The sequence below is a fragment of the Passer montanus genome, unplaced genomic scaffold (genome assembly GCF_014805655.1).
Source record: "Passer montanus isolate IOZ18808 unplaced genomic scaffold, ASM1480565v1 scaffold32, whole genome shotgun sequence".
Classification (NCBI taxonomy): Eukaryota; Metazoa; Chordata; class Aves; order Passeriformes; family Passeridae; genus Passer; species Passer montanus.
Window position 1 is genome coordinate 1,257,886 of NW_024367930.1, and position 20,382 is coordinate 1,278,267.

Genomic DNA, 20,382 nt, shown 5'->3' on the forward strand with positions numbered 1-20,382 from the left:
GCTCCTCGGGCGGGCAGCGGTGCGCGCGCCGCCGGCACCACCGCCGCAGGTGAGATGGGGGCGCGCGGCCGGGCCGGGCCAGACCGGACCAGACCAGACCAGGGTGAAGCCGCCGCCACCGCGGCCGCCGGGGCTGGGGCCGGGGGGAGCGCAAGGACCCGGCTCCGCCCGCGTCGGGGGAGCTCTCCGGTGTGGGGGGAAGCTGCCGTGCGGGCGGGGGCTTCCGGCGGCTCCGCGCCCCCCGCCCTGCGCCGCCCGGGAATTAGTGTCGGGGTGCGGCTGCCGCCTCACCGTCTCCGGCCGGCGGTGTGCGCCTGCCGGCCCCACCCCGGGGTGTGGACGGCCGGGCGGCGCCCCGAACCTCCTGCAGGGGCCTGGTGGCCGCTCCCTGAAGGTTACTGGCGTCGACCTTGGCGACCTCCGGCCGCAGCCCGCCCGGGCGCGGGAGCAGCGGGGAGTGGGTGGCGGGGCCGCGGCGGGGTCCGGCGCCTGTTGCGGCGGGGAGCGGGTGCGGCTTGCCCGTACCTGCGGAGGGCGGGGCGCGGCCGCGGCGGCACCCCGAACAAAGGGGCCGCGCCCCGGGGCTGGCGGGGAAGGGGGTCGGGGCGCTCGCTCGGCAGGACCGGGCGGCGGCTGCGGCGGCGATTCCTGCCCCGGCCGGGTGCCCGAGACCCTGTGCGTGTATGTGGGCGCTGCGGTTTCTAGGGTGAGTAAGAACTGGGCTTCTGTAACATTTAATAGCTGCCCGCTTTCATGTGCTGGGCTTTTCTGTAGTTAGTGATAACTAGATCTTGTGTTTGCTTGTAACACGGGGACGAAGTATGCTATTAAGTTCCCCAAATGAAAGAGCCTTTTCATGCTCACCCATTTGGTTAGGTATGCGATTTGGGGTTTGCTTTGGGTTTCTTTTAAATGGAAGTTAATAGCTTCAGCTCCTTCTCCTTAATTGAGTCTTTAAAATGAAAATGTTAAGTGGGCCATAGATATCCCAAGAGCCACCTGAAGAGCGATCTGTGTGTTTATTTTGTAGCATCCCCAAACGGTCCTGCCAGAAAGATTGCTAAAATGTTTTTATTTCAGACTCAAAATGACCCTGATGTTTTGTGTCGCGCTTGCATTTCCGGCTCTTATTGGAAAGAGACTTGCATTCTGCACTGCAAAACATTACACTTCCACAAGTGTAAGCAATATGTGCCTCTGCTGGCATTTCAGTTCACATACAGTTTTATGTTCCGATCTCTCCATAACCTATCAGTTGTTCTTTGTCTTTTCCACTGAAAGTTAAATGGAAAAGAGAGGAGCTCCTGAGAGAGGGGCTGCACTGGGAGAAGATCCTGCTCTTCTGTTAGTTTTCAGGGTAATTAGTAGTGATTATAACTGCATTTTTAATTAAAAATCCACTTCTTTTTGGCTGACTTATTAATCTAATAGCATGTACCTCAACATTTAAGTCCTGGGAAACTGTGAGCATTCTTAATAGAGTGAAGAACAACTGTTTGACATGTCAATCTCTGATGTAGATTTAAATCCTTCAGTCTGTTCTTGCACGACAGTTTGTCAAACATTTTTTGTGGAAACCTCCAAATGATGGAAATCTGAGAAATTGATAGTGCTAGTCATGTTTACCCTTTATTATTTTCTGTAGAAATAGGAGAATATGACATAGTGTTGCACAAAAATATCAAAAAAAGCCTTCAGTCCACAGCATGAGAGGTCAACTATGAGGTTAAATAAGCTGTGTTGCTGGATAGTGAGTGTACTACTCCACTGTAGCAAATTCCTTGATCTAAGTCTTTGCTTTTTAGTGCTCTTTTGAATTTGAGTAAGGGAAAGATTACAGACATCCTAAGGTGAAGTATGTTGAGTTGTGTGTTCTTTGGCATTGTTCTAATAACGTTGTCAGGATTTTTTTGGACCTTGAGGAATCTTTAGCCATGAAAGTGAAAACAGGAATGTGTCCTAGCTGTGCATTCTTTGTAATCTCTGTCACCTGTGATCACGTACTCTTTATATAAATAACCCATAGAAATAGTAGGCTATTGAAGGGAAGGGATGGGTGTGGGGAAGTGGGGCAGGGAGAGATGTGGCTGTGAGGATAAGGCAGTGCTGGATAAAGGTGACCAAGGAGGAGCACAAGACTGTTAAATAAGTAGTTGGAGACCTTGCAGTGGTCCATGTGTCTTCTGTATTCAGACTGATTTCTAGTTCCCATAAGAACAGTTGTGTTCTTAACCTCAGTTACTAAGTCATGCACTGATATCCCTGTATCTATTTTTTCTGAGGGGTTATCCTGAAACAAAGGTGTTCCATCTAGGAAGTGGTTTTGCTCCTGTTAAATTTCAAGTGTATCTGACTTAGATGAAGATAATTGCTGAGGCAAAAGATGCTGCTATCTTAGAAACTGATATATGGCCGTCTCCGATATCAAAGGATACTGTAGATACAGTGTCTTATGTGAAAAGTTGTTTAGGCACTGCATTTCAGCCAACTGACAACAGCATTGTTTTTGCTGCAGTTTTACAACTGAAGGAGAAATAAATATATGAGAAAAATCTTTTAACTGTGTGATTAGATTTGGTTGCTTTGCCATCCTAGTGGGTACTGTAGGATATAGTGGTCCTGGAAATCAGTGGCTGATAATATGTCTTCTAGACAGGGAACTCCCCACCCCCTTGAAAATGCTTACAGCGAGCTTCCATTAAACTTCTAATGGCTCCAAGCTATGGAAATTACTTTGCATCTAAATTGAAATCTGTTTTATGTGAACAAGGTAGTTTGGTAGGCTAGTGACAGCATTCTTGTGAACATATTGTAGCCTGCCTGCCTCAAACACACAATTACAGGACAACTGTGTTAAGCCTCCTTTGTGCCTTTATGTGAGGAACCAAGTAAATAGAACCGTTGGTATAATGTATGTCCACTAAATGTTCTGAAAAATATTTACCATTTTATAACTTGCTAAGTAGGGAAGAAACTGTTACATTTTATTAGTCTGTTGCAGTACTTAAAATCAGCTCTCAGGATAGTTATAAAAAGTTATTTTTAAGGCTTACTGTCTGCAGAATCTGAAATTGGTTATAGTCATTGTGGATATAAATAACCTAGAGTGGCTTTATAGCAAATGTACCTTGCAGACCAGGGGATTATTGAATCCTGTTTTGCTACTCATCCTGTTTTCTTAACTCTTCTGATCAGAGTCAGCACCTAAAACCCAAGGATTTATCAGTGGTTACAGTTGCTTGTTGAATCTCTTTGGTAGTTGTGCAAACCATAACCATTGGGTTAGGCTTATAGGCTGGAGCCATAGGGACTATTTACAGCAGAAAAAAAAATTCTGTAGTTCCCATAGAAAAAACAGTATGAGATTGAAAGGTAGGAACAAGCTGGAAAGAAATGTAGTATAGTTTAAGTAATGCTGCTTTAGAATGAACCAGTGAGAGAATTCATTGCCTTTGCCCTGAGCAGGGGCTTAGTATTTACTAGTCATATTTTGGGATTTGGTCTGTCTCTATCAAAATTCCCAGCACCTTTGGGACAACAGATTTGCAATACTGAAGTGTCCAGGCTTTGCACAGAGGGGTAATAATGGAAAAAGGTGTGTTGAAGATGTTAGATGACATGAGCAGTTACTACAGAAAATTCAAAGTTATGCTGGAATCAGTTTGTAACGGAGAGGAGCCAAGAATGTAAAGAAGGTAGAAAAACAAGAGATGTAGAGTTGGTTGTATGGTAACTCTACAATTGTTACTTTAGTGGAATTGATGATGCTTATTTTGTGATGTTGGCTCCTTAGTTGAAGTAATTATAATGTACATTGAATTCCTACCAGTAAAGTTCATGCTTTGTATGTATGTATAATGCATTGTATTTTTCTCTGTAATAGTATGTTTACATCATTTGATGCAAGAGTGTGGAAATGTCTGGTGCAGTGGCCCACAGGGTTTCATTAAAAATTGGCGTGTAAATATACTGTACCAGCAAACAAGTATTTCTGCAAATTATGGAAAATGCCATTTATGAAGGTGCTCTGTACCTGTGCTTAGTAGGTAAGCAGTAGGGATAAGCCATGCATTCAGGCCTTGGTTTCTGTTTCATTTTATGGTCTGAAATACTAATTTAATAGCTCTCTGTACTCTGTAAAACTTGATCTTTAACTCTGATCTTTGTTTCTGAGAGTCTGAGAATGCTCTATGTATAGCACCCACATACAGGCAGGCAGAAATGTTTTTGTCAGCATGAAATAGATTGCAGTAAACATGGAAGTCTTGCAAAAATGGAACATCTGTGAAGAAAGTAAAAAGCCAGCCATGTGTGGTACAGTCCTTCTTTTTGCTAGTACTCCCATTCAAGCCCGTCAGATAGTGTAGAGTAAAGGAGGTCTGTCATTTCAAGATGTAGCAGTGTACTCCTGTTGGTATAGCTGAGTCTCCTGACAAGGCTTCTAACACAGAAGTACTTAATACCAGCAATACTTTGTCCTGTGGGATTTATCTCAGACCTCAAAATAGAAGAAATTATACAGACAGGAAAACTGTTAATGTGACAGACGTCTGTGGGCATGCTATGTCAGTCACAAAACCCACACTTGATGAGTGAGGTCATGCAATGTGAAATGTTTGAGTAGATGGACCCAAAGGCCCTACTCAAAGCAAGGCTGGTACGAACTCCTCATTAACCATCTGTCACTGTTACCTTTGGAGATCAAAGTAAGCAAAATCAGTGAATCCAATCACTGAATCCAAGTGACTGTTGTGTGAAAGAGCTATTTTGGGATGACACCTCTAAATCATAAAATTCTTGCACACTTAAACACCTGAATTAATTTTACCTATGTAGTGTAACATGCACATAAGCTTCATTCCAATCCTCAGAACACTTGTATTTTAAGAAATAACACTGCACACTCATAAGAACTGAATTTTGTAAGGTCAAAATTTATATTGTCCAAATTAAGAGTTCATTGCAATGCTTCAGTGACTGGTCCAGTGGAGTCATGACTGGTAGCTTAGTGCACTTTATCACAACTTGAATTCTCTGATTTTTAGTAAGTTTACATTCTTGAAGTTGTTACTGATTTGAAAATGAATGTGAAATTTATTTACATTGAGGTAGTTTATATATTGAAGTCAATGATGCAGCACCGGCCTGTATGAGTGTGATTTATTAAAGCATCTTTCTTTATTGGTCCAATTGCATATTTTTTGTCTGCTGCTGATTAGACCTGTTGGCTTTGAGGTTCTAGGCTTCATATTCACTAGAAATAAAGTATATAATAAATCAGGGAAACTTAACCTAGAAAGAAAGCACTGTACTCTGGACTCCTTCTGGACTCTTCTATTACAACACAGTCCAGTGTTGTCACTCAGAATTTAAGGAGCACATGCATTAGACTAAATATCAGAAACTGCTTTCAGTTCAGCAAGTTTACCATCTAAAATGTTATCAAATGGTTAGTATTGTAAGGAAGAAAATGTAGCTACAGGTAACATTCGTAATTAATTCCAGGTATTCTGGAGCATCTCAGAGTACTGTATAGGAAGAGACTCACTAATTTGAGGTGTGTGAAATGAATGGGAATACTTGATTGTTTTTCCCTATTTAATGAAGAGTGTGATAAGAAAAATAATTAAAAGTTAAGATACTGATGAAGAACAAGAAGGCTGCTCATCTGACTTATTAATTTGGTTTGCATCAGTACTCATTTTGTTTTAGTGTATACTGTAACATGTAGGACTTCTAGAAAAAAATAATGATAATAACTTGGATCTTTAGGCATGATTTCAACTTTTTACCCCTGTAAATACTCACTTTTGACCTACATATAGTCCACATCTTAAATGTCTGTGCTTTGTTAAGAAATCCTATTGCAGCCATTGCCAACTAGTTTTTCTCGTGTTGAGAGCATGGGAGGTCATGATTTCTAGATTGATGTGGGAGAGGCCTGTTGCTGATCCACAAAATATTTTAGGAAGGCCTAAGTGTGTACACCCATGCAACTGTCTTCCTGTGGCCCTGTGGATCACGAATTTTGGCCATGTTACTAGTTTACTGATAGGCTTAGAGTTACAATTACATTTAAAGATTGTGTAGTGCAGCCACTCACAAAAATGCTGGAATTTCTCAGCTCTTCTTTGCCCCAGAACCAGAGTGAGATATGAAATGTTTCAGTTTGGAATAATTCTGAAACCTTAGGAGATCCTGATTTTTGAGAAATTTCTTCACTGTCCTACCTCTTTAATGTGTTTCATTTGATCCTATTTAGAAAGTTGTTTCTTTTTAGGTAACTTTGTTTAGTACATGTTGAACTTCAGTAGAAGAGCATCTTTTTCTAAAAATTAAGTTAAAGTTAAGCTGTATCTATTGTATTTGCTGTCTTGCAAAGTTTGAATTTACTCTTGCAGTCAAAGTTGAGAGAGGAATGAAGTAAACAAAAATATTCTCTGCAAGATGTATGAGTTAGAACTGAGACCATGTTTATAACAAGCAGAATTTGTGATTTTCTTCAGATTGGAGTATTTTGAAGAGCATTGTAAAAGCAGCCTTAAGATCTAATGATCCTAAGAGTAGTTTGGAAAATTTGAAGAAAAAAGTTGTTTGAGGAGTGAAGTTTATATTGTAATCTTTCTAATAAGTTTTACTACAATTCTGGGAGAGAAGAGTATTTTTGCAAATATGGGGAAAAATGTGTTTCTCTCAGGGAAAACTGAAACAGAAACAATCTTGTAGCCAATTAGTAGGATTTCTTTTAAGATAGTATGAAAAATGAAATACAATATGATAAAATACTGAAACCTAACCCAGTCAGAATGGTATAGTTCAGGGGTCAGGGGTTTGAAGGAAATATTTTCAGGAATGTAATTCCAGTTTTACTACAAACTAAGACTACTATCACCTATGAACAACAGGAATGGGTTTTAATAATGCTAAAATTTCCAGACTTTATGTAGGAGTCTGACTGCATGTGCATTAACATAAAAGAAATAAACCCCTCAAGGAGAAAAACAGTAAAATTAGCTTGACTCTGTGGTGAACTGATGCTAATACAAGTACTTCACCTTAATTGAAAGCTTGCAAGTGACCAACTGAAAAGAAAATGTTTTCACAAGTCAGAGATAGTGAAGGTTTCTTAGGCCAGAGAAAACCATGCAACATTGAAAAGGTATTAGATCACGTACTTCTCACAAGAATTTAAACGGTATTTACCGAAAGGAAAGCAGCTCACACTTGGTACTATTTAATGTTGCAATGTGAATTAAATTCGTTAATTAGTTAAATGTTGATAAAGATACTGGATTTCACTGTAGACAGACTTCTATAGTAGTTTTTCTGTGGAGAGACTAGCCTTTAAAATAAACTGAGTTTGACTGCTGCTGGAATCCCATTAGCTTTTGCATTCCATGTTAGGTCGTAGGAAGAAAGACACACTTGAGACCCATTCACCTTAATGGTGCCTTTTCCTAGAGTCTTTGCCTCTGGAGTATGATTTAAAAACTAATTTTTAAGTTGTTTATCAGAAGTTTTTGATCGCTGCTTCACTTGGTTCCCCAGATAGTCAGAAATTAATATTATGCTTGTTCCTGTATTCTGAAATTGATCTATGATTTTAACATATGTGCTTTGTAAAGAACTTTTTTTAGATAGCCTGTTCTCTTAAAACTTTGAACTTACACACTTATATTCTTGTAAAGTCATTTAACAGTTTTGAGTTACTTTGTGCATTGTAAGAGCTGTAAGAATTGAAACAGGAGCAAAAAGCAGTTTTAAAGTTTCTGAACATTCTGTTGGAAAATCGCTTCTGTGGTACTGCAAGAAAAATGTGATCAGTATTTTTAAGCAGAAATGATAAAAACCACCTTGCACTGGCACTTGATGTGAAAATTGTTAAATTGATGTGAATATTAATAATTTCATATTAGTTTAATGAACTGAATGCCCTCTGTTTCTAGCCATTGCAAATTTAATGCCCATAATATGTGAAATAGCCATGAAAGTCTATCGTGTATCGTGATTGGCAAGCGTATATTGGACTAAAAGACAATTTGTTGCCCAGTGGGGTCTTTTGGGTCTAATAGATTAACTGTATCAATTTGTCAAATCATATATCTAACAATTTTAGGATAAATGGCATGTGAAAATGGGGAGAGATCCACCTAACAGTGTTTGAGCTTTATGCATGCTGTATTACTCTGCAATATCAGGTCTATAACCACTTGTGTTCTTGAATAACCTATTCACAAGGTTTTTGTGTATTTACTCTGAATAAAACAGAAAAATCATGATTTTAGGAGGAGAAATTTGCACTGCATAGGATATAAACAGGAGACATTACCAGTACAAAATATGGCTGCTAAAGTAATGCTCTTGCAATAATACTACAAAAAAAACCCCAAAGCTTGTTCATTTCTAATAAGGTTGTAAAACAGATGGCAAAGTCATAAAATGAATGAAGTAACTTATTTTGCTGAGTCAGATTTCACTAAAGAAATTTGCTGCACCTGCATGGTTCCTTAGAGGAATAAAAGGAAAAATTTGAAGTGCAAAATCCAACATGCTCGTATTTCATTAGGTTCCATTTGGCTGGTGTATTGATGGAGTCTGCTTGTGGGGAGAGAGAATGCTTGCCTGTATTTGTGACGAGAAGATGGAGAACTTAGTAGTAGTACCTCCTTCTTGGTGTCTCTCCTTAATGCCCTGCATTCAGTCTTGTGCTCTTGCACCATTTGTGCTGTGTCTTTGATGTAAATGTGCTTGCACCTGCTGGAGCAGTAGTTTCCTGCATCCTTCATTGTTAGAAGCTGTTTTATTAGCCTGAGATGTGAAGGATAACATTGTGGTATTCCTACTCAGTTTTTGCTGAAACTTCATTCACCTAGGCACTGGTGAATGAAGGCAGGCACTGTGGAAGAAGGCAGTGCCTGCCTTGAAAATGCTTTATTTGAAAGCTTAGACTTTTTCTTTATCAAGAATTTCATAGGAGTGTTACTCAAACAAGGCTCCTGTGTTCATTCTGCCTGTACTAATACTTGAAAGAATTTAATGGTGTTCATGTGAGTTTTCACCATAGTACTATTATGACTGGCTAACAGGGAAAAGTAGTTGTTTGAGCAGGATAAATTCCCTGAGCTATCAGCATCAGAACTTGTCTTGGTGTGACAAGAGAAGCCTGCAAAACAACAAGGCTGCTGTCTGCATGCCTTCTATAGATTCCGTAAGATTGGTGGGTGCAGCCTGCCATGAGCCTAATGACTGTTTTGCTTTGCAGATACCATTTGTTTCCAGATTTCTCTGTCACAAGTTAACTTTCTGCCCTGTAGAGCAGTGAAACTGTCTGGGTGCAGTTTTAGGTTTAGTCAGTATGGATCTTGATTGTCGTTCTTTCTGGCTGTAAAAAGACCATGCAAATATTTGCTGTTGCTAGAAAATGCACTTCTGACATTCTGAACTTCTAAAGGAAGACTAGGGTTTTTAACAGTTAAAAAGATACTTGGGTTAGAGGAAAACATATATTTTTTCAAGTATGTCTTGGGAAGCCACCTTTGGACATTTCTTAAAGAGTTTACTTCATCAAGTCAAGTCAACATGCTTACATTTAAATCTTCCTAAAATTTCTGTAGTGTATATTGAAATGTAAATGTACAGGGGCAAAAAGGACATACTAATGTGATTGAGATTGAGGTTCCTTTTGAAATATAATTGACCAAAAAACCCTGAATTTTTGTTACTGAAGATGCTGTGGATAAGTTTTGAATGCAGTGTTCTTGAGCTGCTTTTAAAAGTGCACTGCTGAAGCTCATGCCACAAGCTCTGGCATAGTGCCTTCAAGAGAACTCCATTCTTGTTGCTTTCTAGAACAGCTGGAAGCAGCAGCTCTGTGCGAGTGTCAGTGAAGCCTACCTTGTCATTAATCAAAAGTTAGTTTCTAGGTGTGCTTTCTTGTACTTGAAACCCAGGATAAAAATGGCTGTATCTTGTATATCTTAGGTGACACTAACTTAAATGTGTTCTTGAAATGTTTCACTGAGTTCTTATTGGAATAGCACTAGGTAAGAACCTGAGCTGTTGATTCTGCATTACTAAAATTCATCCTTGTAGGCTATATGTTGACTCTTACATTTTGGGGGTCATGGAGGTTGGGAAGAGTGTCTTTGTTCTGTATCAAATGCATCTGACATGAATGTAACTTGACTTTTGATTATGGATAACTGATGTGGGAGGCTCTTCCACAGATGTCCCCCTCATCTGTTTCAGCCTTTCATGGTAAAAAATCAGCTGTAGTGCCATAGTACCTGTTTGTCTGCCTTCCCTCTGAATCCATGCAAGTCTGTGGATAGCTTTTGACAGGCTAGTGGCATGTAGTTGTAATTGTTCATTATTCTATCACGTCTGCTGTCACTGTTCTCTCCTCATAGTGTATAATCTTAAATCAGTACAAAATTAATGCCTTCTGTTAATATGCTAGATTACAGATCTTCATGTTTACAAATTGAATATGAAAGAAGACATGACCCTTACCCTTAGTGTTAAAGCACTTCAGTACTGTCAGCCTCAGAAAGCTGAGTACCTTCAATAATTACCAAAGACAGAGAGGGCACCAGCCACGTACTGAATTTGTAGAAGCATGGACAGTATTCTAGAGTCTTACGTAAATGTGTGTATTATCAAAACTATTTCACAGTGTAACTTTAGTCTGTTGAACTATGAAAGCAAGCTTTAACCATGTGTTAACCTTGGTGGTGGGCTTGAGTTTGCTGCTCTTCCCACTCATCTTTGGATCAGTCCAGACATGTGGATATGACAGTCTGGTCAGAGAGAGAGAAAGCTGGATAAGCTTTCCCATGAGTTGGTCTGGGAAGCTTTAGGGACCTGGAGAGAAAGAATGATAATCAAATGATAAAAATTTGCACGTGGTGTTTTTAACAAGTTGTTTTTCTCATAAAGAGAATGTCTTCTTAATTAGCCAATCATATGAAATGTGTTGATTAAATGACCAATCAGGTCCACCTGTAGTGGACCGGTGTATAAAAGAAGAGGTCTGAATAAATGTGGAGCTTCTAGCCTCTTAAATTTCTGATCCAAGTCTGTGTCATCTATTCCTGACTCAGTGGTGACACAGATAAACCATTGCAAGTATCTAGAATTCTTCCCAGCGTTTTGTAATAGCCATCACATAACTTGAAAGAAAGTGAGAAATCTTCCACCGGTGCTGGGTTATGGTTGAGGTACCCTAGAACACTTGCGTTGTTTTGCCACAGTATTTATAGGCTGGAAGTTCTGTAGTTTTGCTCTCCCTGTGCTCAGCTATGTGTTGTTCTGGGCTGTCTTTGGTACCAGAAGACTTGTTTAGGTAATGTATCTGTTCAAAAAACAGTATAGGTTAGTTTTTGTCTAGAGCAATTTCTTAAGTGCTTTGCCACCTAATAGTTGCACCAGTGCTATTGGGAGAAAGGATATGGGAATATCAGACAGAATGTTGCAACTTCCATTTATATCAGCGTTGCAGATAGACACACTTGGGCTCAAGGGCCGTATGTTTTGTCAGCTGTTTATGTGGACAGTGAGGTAGCTGCTTTGTTTTCTTTTCAGTACACTACAGGCAGGGTTTGAGATCTTAAGACCTTCATTTTGTGTTCTAGACTGTTTCTGTTCAGTTTATCAGGATTTTCATGTGCTGCTCCATGTGGGGTTTCAAGAAATTTCCTTATGGAAGTACTTCCATAAGTCATCTTGCCAAAAACCAAAGAGGCCTTTTAGTAAGAAAATGCTGAAATGATGACTTAAAGCACATGAAATATACATCCGTTCTCACTTCAGAAAGTGCTGTCTAGTTTATGGTGGCCATGCCCAGGAGTTGGCACTAAGGCCCTGTGGAGCCTCTGGGAGACTGCTGGAAGTCTGTAAACTTGTTTCTCTTGCTTTAGTGACTTCTTGTTGGAGAAATTGCAATTCTTCTGATGATGTCTTAAGAATATAAAGCTGTGGGCTTGTGGGAACTAGTATACTTCATAACAACACAATGTAATTTATGGGATGGATGGGCCTCTGTTACTGGGTGAAGAGTTCACTGGTTGGCTTTTCCAGTTTAAGTACCTGGATATGGTTATGAATTGAAGTATTTGTCTCAAGGAGCTGGGAAATTTGGGCCTTTTGCCTGAGGAAATTTGCTTCTGCTGAGAGATAGAACTAAAGTCAGTCTTCTACCCTTCACTTTCATTAGTATATATGTAGTCAGTCACCATAGTAAATTTGTTCTGTGGGTGTGGGAGGCATAAGCACCTTCTAAGGTGTGCCCTAGAAAGCTTTGGAAAGAAGGATTCTTACGAAACCTTGAATGTAATTTAATTGCTTGTTAAACTCATGGGAAGCTTCAAATCCTAATTCCTAGTTCAACATGTTTATGTCAAAGGATTATTTTCAGGACATAGGGAAATACTTGCTGTGAAAGTTTGTAACTTGTTATGAGGCTGAGTTTCAGGAGGCTTGTTTCAATATCTAATGAGATTACTCATTACTAAGGTTTGAACATTTGAAGTCATTCTTCTCTTTCTCTAGTCTACTACTTAAAGTTTGTAGTGATTTTTTAACATTTGAAATACTTGTTTTATCTGAATAAAATACTGATGTTATTATGTGCAGAGTTTAATGGATGTTGTGCATTTAAACTGTAATAAAACACCAGTCAAACTTGATGACTCAACAATAATGATGATCTAACTTTTAAAACTTCCTTATTCTCTAGTTCTTATAGCAGCTGGTATCATTTTCCATCTGTGTCCTCATGTATCCTATCAATCTCTGGGTCATGGGGTGTTTCTGCTGATCTGGTTTGAATGTTGTAATTGGAACCAGATGATGGGAGGGTTAGATTCTGCTTGCCTGGAGTTGCTTCCCTCCTTTTCCAAGAATGCTTTTGTTACAGAAATATCTGAATCATTTGTGAGGTGTCTTCCAGATAGTTGGCAGTTTGTATGCTAGTGCTATTTTCAAACAATGCATTCTCAAGTATACTTTCGCACTTGTTAACCAAACTGAAACTATGGGACTCAATAAACAATGAAGTAACTGGTTGGACTTGTGATATTTTCACAACAGATAAGATTGTATTGCTTCATGGTCCTTGGATGTGAAATATGTTGCCACTTTTCAAAATTCTTGTTCCTGTGCTTTTTCTTAGAAAATTGAATTTGTAATTTGTAGGTCACATGAGGCAACAGAGTTTTGATGCACTTCAGGAAATTACAAAACTTTGGAGAATTTTTTAACTCACTTTAGAAAATACTGTCAAATAATTACCATAGATTTTCACTTCAGTGTGAAGTAAGTTGTGGATTGTGTTTCTAGAGGTGATATATACTAAGTGTAAAGTGCAGAGTAGTGCAGGCATTAATATCTTCAAGTAAAAAAAAGTTATTTCTTTAGGGCAATATGAATTTCCACTGTAAAATTTTCTTTAATTATTCAGTAAATAATTGATAATTTTTGCTGCTCTGGAAGTATTTTGGTCAAAGCCTATTAACTAGTTCTTAGTATTGTGCAGGCAGCTCACATACTGCAGTTAAATTATTCCTGTTCCTTCAGAAGTATCAAGTTCTAGCTCTGTTAAACAGAGTAAAGGCGGGTGCGATAATGTATCAGGTAGCAGTTGTAATTGATGCTTATTATATAAAGCGGTCTTCAGGGAAGAAAATTACTCATCTTAAAAATGAGTGGGTAATGAGGTTAATATGACAGGCTTTCAAATCTTTATGTAATCTTTGCTTAAAGGAAAGGAAATGAACGAGGATTTAGTTTTGATGTATTAGTTTTGTGTAGGCTATAAAATTGACAACAAAAATTGTTGTGCAATTGATGAAAGGCACCGCTATCTCTACTTATTAACTCAAACTATGCTAATTGTACCAACTATCTGTAAATACAAAGCTATGTTTAACTAGACCCCTTCAAACAAATGTCTGCAGCAAATCAAAGTCCGCCTGTTAAGGACAACTGCATATTCACAAGGCCTGCATTCAGCTTATGTATAGTAGTGAAGAAGATGCCAGCTGAAACTTTGCCTGTAATGATGTGACTTCAGTGTAATGCTTTTCTTTTCCTGGTCTGTTCTCATTTATGTTGATTTACGAGACTCCAAGGAATTAAAATGAATTTAACAGTTTCTTGACTTCTTTTGGTCACCTTGTCTAAGACAATGAGACTGATCATATGCTCTGTTCTTTGTTAGTTTTTGGCCTCTCAGCCATTTTTAGGTGCATTTTGACAGAGATGTAGGTGTCTTGGATATGATTGTTTCTGTGAATTTCTTCAATATTGGTGCTGGCTAAATATGGGGAATTCTGTACCCTGTGACCCAGGGTGTTTCCTGTGAAGGAAAGGAAGTAATCTAAATTGGGTGTCTGTTGCCCTTTTTGGATGGTACACAGCTGTTCTGTTGGTCACTTTTTTGCTCTCCCTTAGTGTATGAGCCTTGGGATTATTATACTGCAGAGGGATGTAGAGGACAAATTGAATGGTTATGTAAGGAAACATGCTTTGCTTGGTTCGAAGCAAATTATTCTGTAAGAAAAAGCCAACTGAGGAATAGGACAGCTTAAGAAGAGTCATCTCAGTTAAGATGAGTGAGGGATAAAACCCATAAGGATAAGCATATTTTTATCTCCATTTATTTGGTAGAAATAGTAAATAGGAGGACAAAATAAAGACTAATAGAGATCAAGGATTCCTGCTTTTTGGTTTTTTTATTTTCCTTCCTAACTTGTATTTGCAAGATTTCTCCCTGAAAATATTGACCCTGGATATCAAAACTACTTTTTGAGCTGGCACCTGATTATCCCTCTTACTCTTCTGGATCTGGAGGTAACCATTCTGTGTTTCAAGACTTTATGCAGAAGTTAACATGATACTGTGTCTAAGTTGTGTTACACTATCCAGCTCACTCCTCTAGTGGGTGGAACTGCATGTTGTGTTAAATCCGTGGGGGACTAAAGGTAACATGGTATTTTTTGTGCCCAGGACCTTTGCAGGCTGTAATGTAGAAAAACTTTCCAGAAGTATTGATACAGGTGGAAGCCAATCACTCAAGACAAACAACAGCTTTACAACTCCAGATGGAAGTTCCTTGATGATCTTAGTAACGTAAAAATAACTTTTAAAGTTATTTGGCTACCCACTCTTCTTTCCTTTGATCAGATTTCGAGATTGTTGGACAAGACAGCGTCTTGTCCAATATCACTGATGCTAACATGAATTATAATTCCTACCCCTGCAGTTCTTAGTTCATCTAATTGCTCGCCAGCCTGGCTAAAAAAAAAAAATAAAAAAATCCTAGCTCCAACTGGAAGCTTGCCATTAAATGGAGCACAGAATCATGGGTGTGTTTATCTGCAAGCAGGCAATAAAACAGCTGTAGGAGCTTTGAGAACTGCTTACTTTGTCTGAGCAGTCAGAGATTAATTTGTTTGTGTCTTTATCTGCTCAAATATGTTGGAAAAGGGCAGCTTCCTAGGAGTTCATCTGCAGTAGAGGTGAGGACTGATCCATAGCGTGGTGGATAGACAATGGCCCTTCTGAATGAAGACACTGCAGTACATTGCTGAGCCAGTTAAGCTTTTGCTTCCCTTCCAACTTGCTGAACCACATGAAGAACTGTTTAAGAATAAACTTTTGTATATGTTACTATCTGAATTGATGTGATGGGATTTCCAATGGGTGTGATAAAAAGGTGACTTGTAGAAATGGATAATATAGTTATTGACAACCCCGTGCTTGGCTCTTTGTGAACATCTTTATTCTGTAGGTGATGTAGGATTTGACTGTAGGATAATCCTGTGTTTATCTTCTGACCTGCAAGTAATTTTGCACTGTGAAGATTAAAGTAATAATAAGCCCCATGGTATGCTTAATGAGGAAGTGTGCTCTTTTGAGCTTCATACAATAGGGTTCTTGCCATAGTCTGTGTCTGTTTTATCGTAATTATAAAGTAGGACAGTTCGGTAAACTAGATATGACCCAAATTAATACTTCTTATGAAAATAAGTCAGGCTACATAAATTACAGGCAGAAAGACTGCATGAAACTTCATCTCAGGTGCTTTACTGTTAAAATTGGAATCTAGGTTCTTCTTTGTTTTTCAAAACACACTGAAACAGGTACAATTGTGCCAATAGCTTAGAACTTATCACTTTCAAGGCCTTTCTTCTCTCTGGCACAATATTTGCTATGAAGCAGTCTCGTTGGATTAAGTGTTGTTTGCACAATATTGTATTTGCATTGTTTGTAACTTATTTCTCTCTTTCCACATTGTCTGCTACTCAGCAGACTTGAGTTTTTGTCATCATTGTATCTTTATTGGCTTGTGAAGAACTTGGGAATAAGTTGACATCCCTGAGCCACCCTCCTACTCTAAAATGTGGCATAGTGTTTATGACAAGCTTATCTTGAAGATTTGAAGTCTGCGGTAGTGTGAAGTTTTGCTATTTTCAGTATCTTAATGGAATGTTGTTTACTGAGTTATTTGTCAGGTTCAAAGTGGAAATGGAAATGTTTTGGGTTTTTTATGGGTCAGCTGCTGCAGAGACCACAAAAAGCAGCAACTTGTTTGTCACACTGGGACACTACTTATTCAATTGTAAGTTGAAGTACTATATGAATTTTCATATTGCTCAATCTACTTAAAGACTGGAGATTAATTACAACAAATATTACGGTGAAATATTGCTACTGTGCATTTAAATTTTTTTCAGACTGTAGTATTGTTAGCCCAAACTCACCTGAGTGAAGTCCTGCTGGGTTCATTTGGACTTGTTGCAGTATTGGAGTACTTACAGAAGAGTAGTCTGTTTTCTTGCTCAGTAAGCTTAGAGTAGGTCACATCCAGGTGGATATTGTAATCTAACATTTGCAAACTGAGCTGTTTTCAGTTGATAGTGGGATTCAGATGAACCTTCTTTCTTACTTGTCTGACATACATACTGAGAAGCATGATTTTCAGGATGTGTTTTTCCTTTTAAGAGAAAAGTGCGCAAGGACAAAACAGTGTAGTAGGTTGAAAGTATGCACTTGACTTGGAACTATTTTCATGTATTTGGACTCCCTCTTGAGTAAAAAGAAAGAAATTGTTCTTTTTAAGCCAAAACAGAAATGTTTGCTGTTTTCCATCTCCTTTTTAAAAGAACTTGTAGCATCTCTGTACTGAGTATAGCACCTTACTTATGCTTATTTTGCTTAGATAATCTTTCCAGGGAAAATAATTTGACTTACTTTTCAGTTGCATTTTCAGAATTCTTTGACAGTAGAATGGGTGGCTGTGCTGATGGCATCTCAAGAGTTTTTCACCTAGTTTGTAGGTTTAGCTTGGTAGGCAGATAAGTCCCACTGCTTGCTTGCTTGCCCTACCACTGGTGGGAGGGGGGAGATAATTGAAAGGGTAAAAGTAAGAAAGCCTGTGGGTTGAGATAATGATAACTTAATAAATACTTTTTTTAAAAAGTTGAAAACAAACCCAAGAAAAGTTATTAAAAGAAAATTTGCTCACTGCTAGGTGACCAATGCCCAGCATTTCCTGAGCAATGGCTGGCAAACTTCAAACCTCTCTGCCAAATTTTATTGCTAGGCTATGGCATGGTGTATGGTATGTATCCCTTTGGTCAGGTGGTCCAGCCATAGCTCTCCTAGCTGTTTGCTCATCCCCAGCCTGCTTGCTGGCATGGCAGTGTGAGAACCTTGATGGCATGTATTTATTTTGCTTCCATGAAGGATTGGCTTAATCTCCAATGAAGCTTTAGTCATCATGCATTTATACTACCTGTATCACTGCTAACAAAGCCTTAGTGCATGACCTCAACTAGGGTTTTTGGTACAAGTTTTAAGAAAGCTGTCGTATTTCACATTCTGATTGTTTAAGCTGCACAGAAGAGTAATTCATTATGCAGTAGGATATAATTTTAGTGTGACTTTGTCAAATAATCATGATGGCTAAAGGTAACAAGGTAATCATGATAAGTTACTATGCTGTGTTATTATCTGGTAGTTATATAACTGAACCATGTGCATGTGCTCTTTTTGAGTTTTTAATTAAAAAAATTAAAGTTACATTTGGTTTTCAACTGCTACCATAAATCTTTCTTATATTTATATATAATGTAGATGTCATTGTCTCTTTTGGAGTTCAGATCTTGTTTTGACCTGAAGTCTCTGGAGGAGAGCACATTCTGTCACTGTACAGGGACTTCCCTGTGTTTTAAGATCTGTGCAAACATTCACAAATACAGTTTTATTACTATTGGGATAGGTAGAGAATGAAACAAAAGTGTGGGAACGTAGAGATCCACTAAAACTATAGTATGCGTGATTTTTTTAAAAGTTAATGGAATTGCTACTTTTTTGTGCTTGTGCAGGCATACATTTAAACTATGTGAATTAGCTATCATGGATCCCTTTGGTGTTGGTGAGATGCAGAGATTTGTGTTTAAACAAGCAGTCACAGGACTGAGACAACTACTCCGAATAATTACATTTGTGGGCAAGTTGAATCTTTCCACTCTGTCTAAACTGGATTGTTATTTTGGTTTCTGACTTAATGAAACTGGGTATTTTTAGATCTTAAGTTTGCTCGCTTTTCCTGTATAAGTACTCTAGCTAATCTTTGCTGCTGTGTCTTAGTGCTTGCCATTTAAACTGGAAATCCCTTCAAAAGTCTGTTTCCTTCCCCTCCAGCTGTCATATCATGTTTTCTTATATGGTGTTGACTCACTGTGGCTTCCTTTTTCAGTTCTTGTGTAGTAAGCTATCAAGAATTCTTGACACCTACTGTGCCACTAAAAGAAAATACTACATATTAACATGCTGCTTCTAAATGGTGAAGGATTTCTTTCCTTAATTAAAAAAAGAGATGAGCTCAAAACAACTTGTAGAGTGGTTTCCAGTGAAAGAGCAGGTAGATTTCACTAAAACCGACCTGAAATTAAGTCATTAAATATGAAAGAATTTGAAAAAAAATCCATTTAATCAGTTCATGTGGGAGAAGGGGAAGAAAACTAATGAAATATTTTTCTTCTAGATTTTTCCATTTGATACCTGTGAATTTTCTGCAATCCAAAGATGGCAGCAAATAAACCTAAAGGACAGAATTCATTGGCTTTGCATAAAGTCATCATGGTGGGAAGTGGTGGTGTAGGAAAATCTGCTTTAACACTACAGTTTATGTATGATGAGGTAAGAGTCTGTCATAGAAATTATCTCAGGAGTTGCCTGCTACATAGTGTTGCTCGAGTTACATTTGTAGAATTATTTTCTGAAAGTATCTAAATGTATGTGATGTCGTATGAAATTCAGCAGTTAAGTGTAACAAAAACATGTTTTGAGGTTACTGATTTGCTGTCTAAAGGTACCTGTGAAGGCAAAATTTGGCCTTTTTCAGACTTTTCAGCAATTAGATACTCTGTCATATTACTGGAATATTTTTGCATTGATCACTAGACTTGGAACTTGGTTATTATATTTCAATGCTTCTTCACTTAGTTGAGTTGCGTGACACCTGAAACAGCCAATTTCTTCCGTGTTTTTTATGCTGGTGATGAGGACAGGAAAGAAAATCAGTATCTCTTTTCCCTTTTCACAGTGAAAATCATGCCTTTTTATTGAAAGTCAGAAGTTTAGCATTCAGTGTACTTTAAAAGTAGATACTAAATATATCTGAAGTCAAGACTACCTGATTTCATAATGGAACACAGACAGATGTTGTGCTTTAACCAGAAGAAGTTTGGGTAGTGCACACACTGATGTTTTGAAATTACCTCTACATTTCCTTATAATGGCTGAGGAAAGCAAAAACCTAAAAACTGTTTGGGCTGATGAAGAGTCTGCTTTAACTACGAGTTGTTTGAGTACTTCACAGGGCCTAAATGCACAATGCTTAGTTATTAGTTATAGTACCCATTTAATGTTTGCTATATCCTTATGTGCAAACTGAAGCAATTGTATTGTACAGGCATGATTTTACATCATGAAGGGTTTTTTTTTCTAGTTTGTTGAAGACTATGAGCCCACCAAAGCAGATAGCTACAGAAAAAAGGTGGTTCTGGATGGGGAAGAAGTCCAAATTGATATATTGGATACAGCAGGGCAGGAGGACTATGCTGCAATTAGAGACAACTACTTCCGAAGTGGAGAAGGTTTTCTTTGCGTCTTCTCTATTACAGAGCTGGAATCCTTTGCAGCGACTGCAGACTTCAGGTAAGTTACAAGGCAAGATAATCATTCTAATTACACTGAGATGATTGAAAATTACTTTTTTGTGTGTGTGTTTCGTAATTTCCTTTTGGTGGTCCAGACTGGATGGCAGCTCTTACTGTTGTGACATAATGTTTTGAACAGATGCCTAGCCAGGCC

The 20,382-nt window shown here is 38.6% G+C and overlaps 1 protein-coding gene across 2 annotated transcripts in view; it reads left to right on the forward strand.

The window, feature by feature from the left end:
- The window catches only part of RALA (RAS like proto-oncogene A), a 30,298-nt gene continuing 9,916 nt past the window's right edge, over positions 1-20,382 (forward strand). The window contains exons 1-3 of one of the 2 annotated variants that reach the window (XM_039715009.1): positions 1-49; positions 19,052-19,206; positions 20,018-20,226. In XM_039715009.1, the coding sequence (XP_039570943.1) occupies positions 19,093-19,206; positions 20,018-20,226 (323 nt within the window). In that variant the 5' untranslated portion in view covers positions 1-49; positions 19,052-19,092. Of the gene's footprint in view, positions 50-586; positions 707-19,051; positions 19,207-20,017; positions 20,227-20,382 lie in introns of those variants that run through there. The other variant, XM_039715010.1, reaches the window with a different exon arrangement.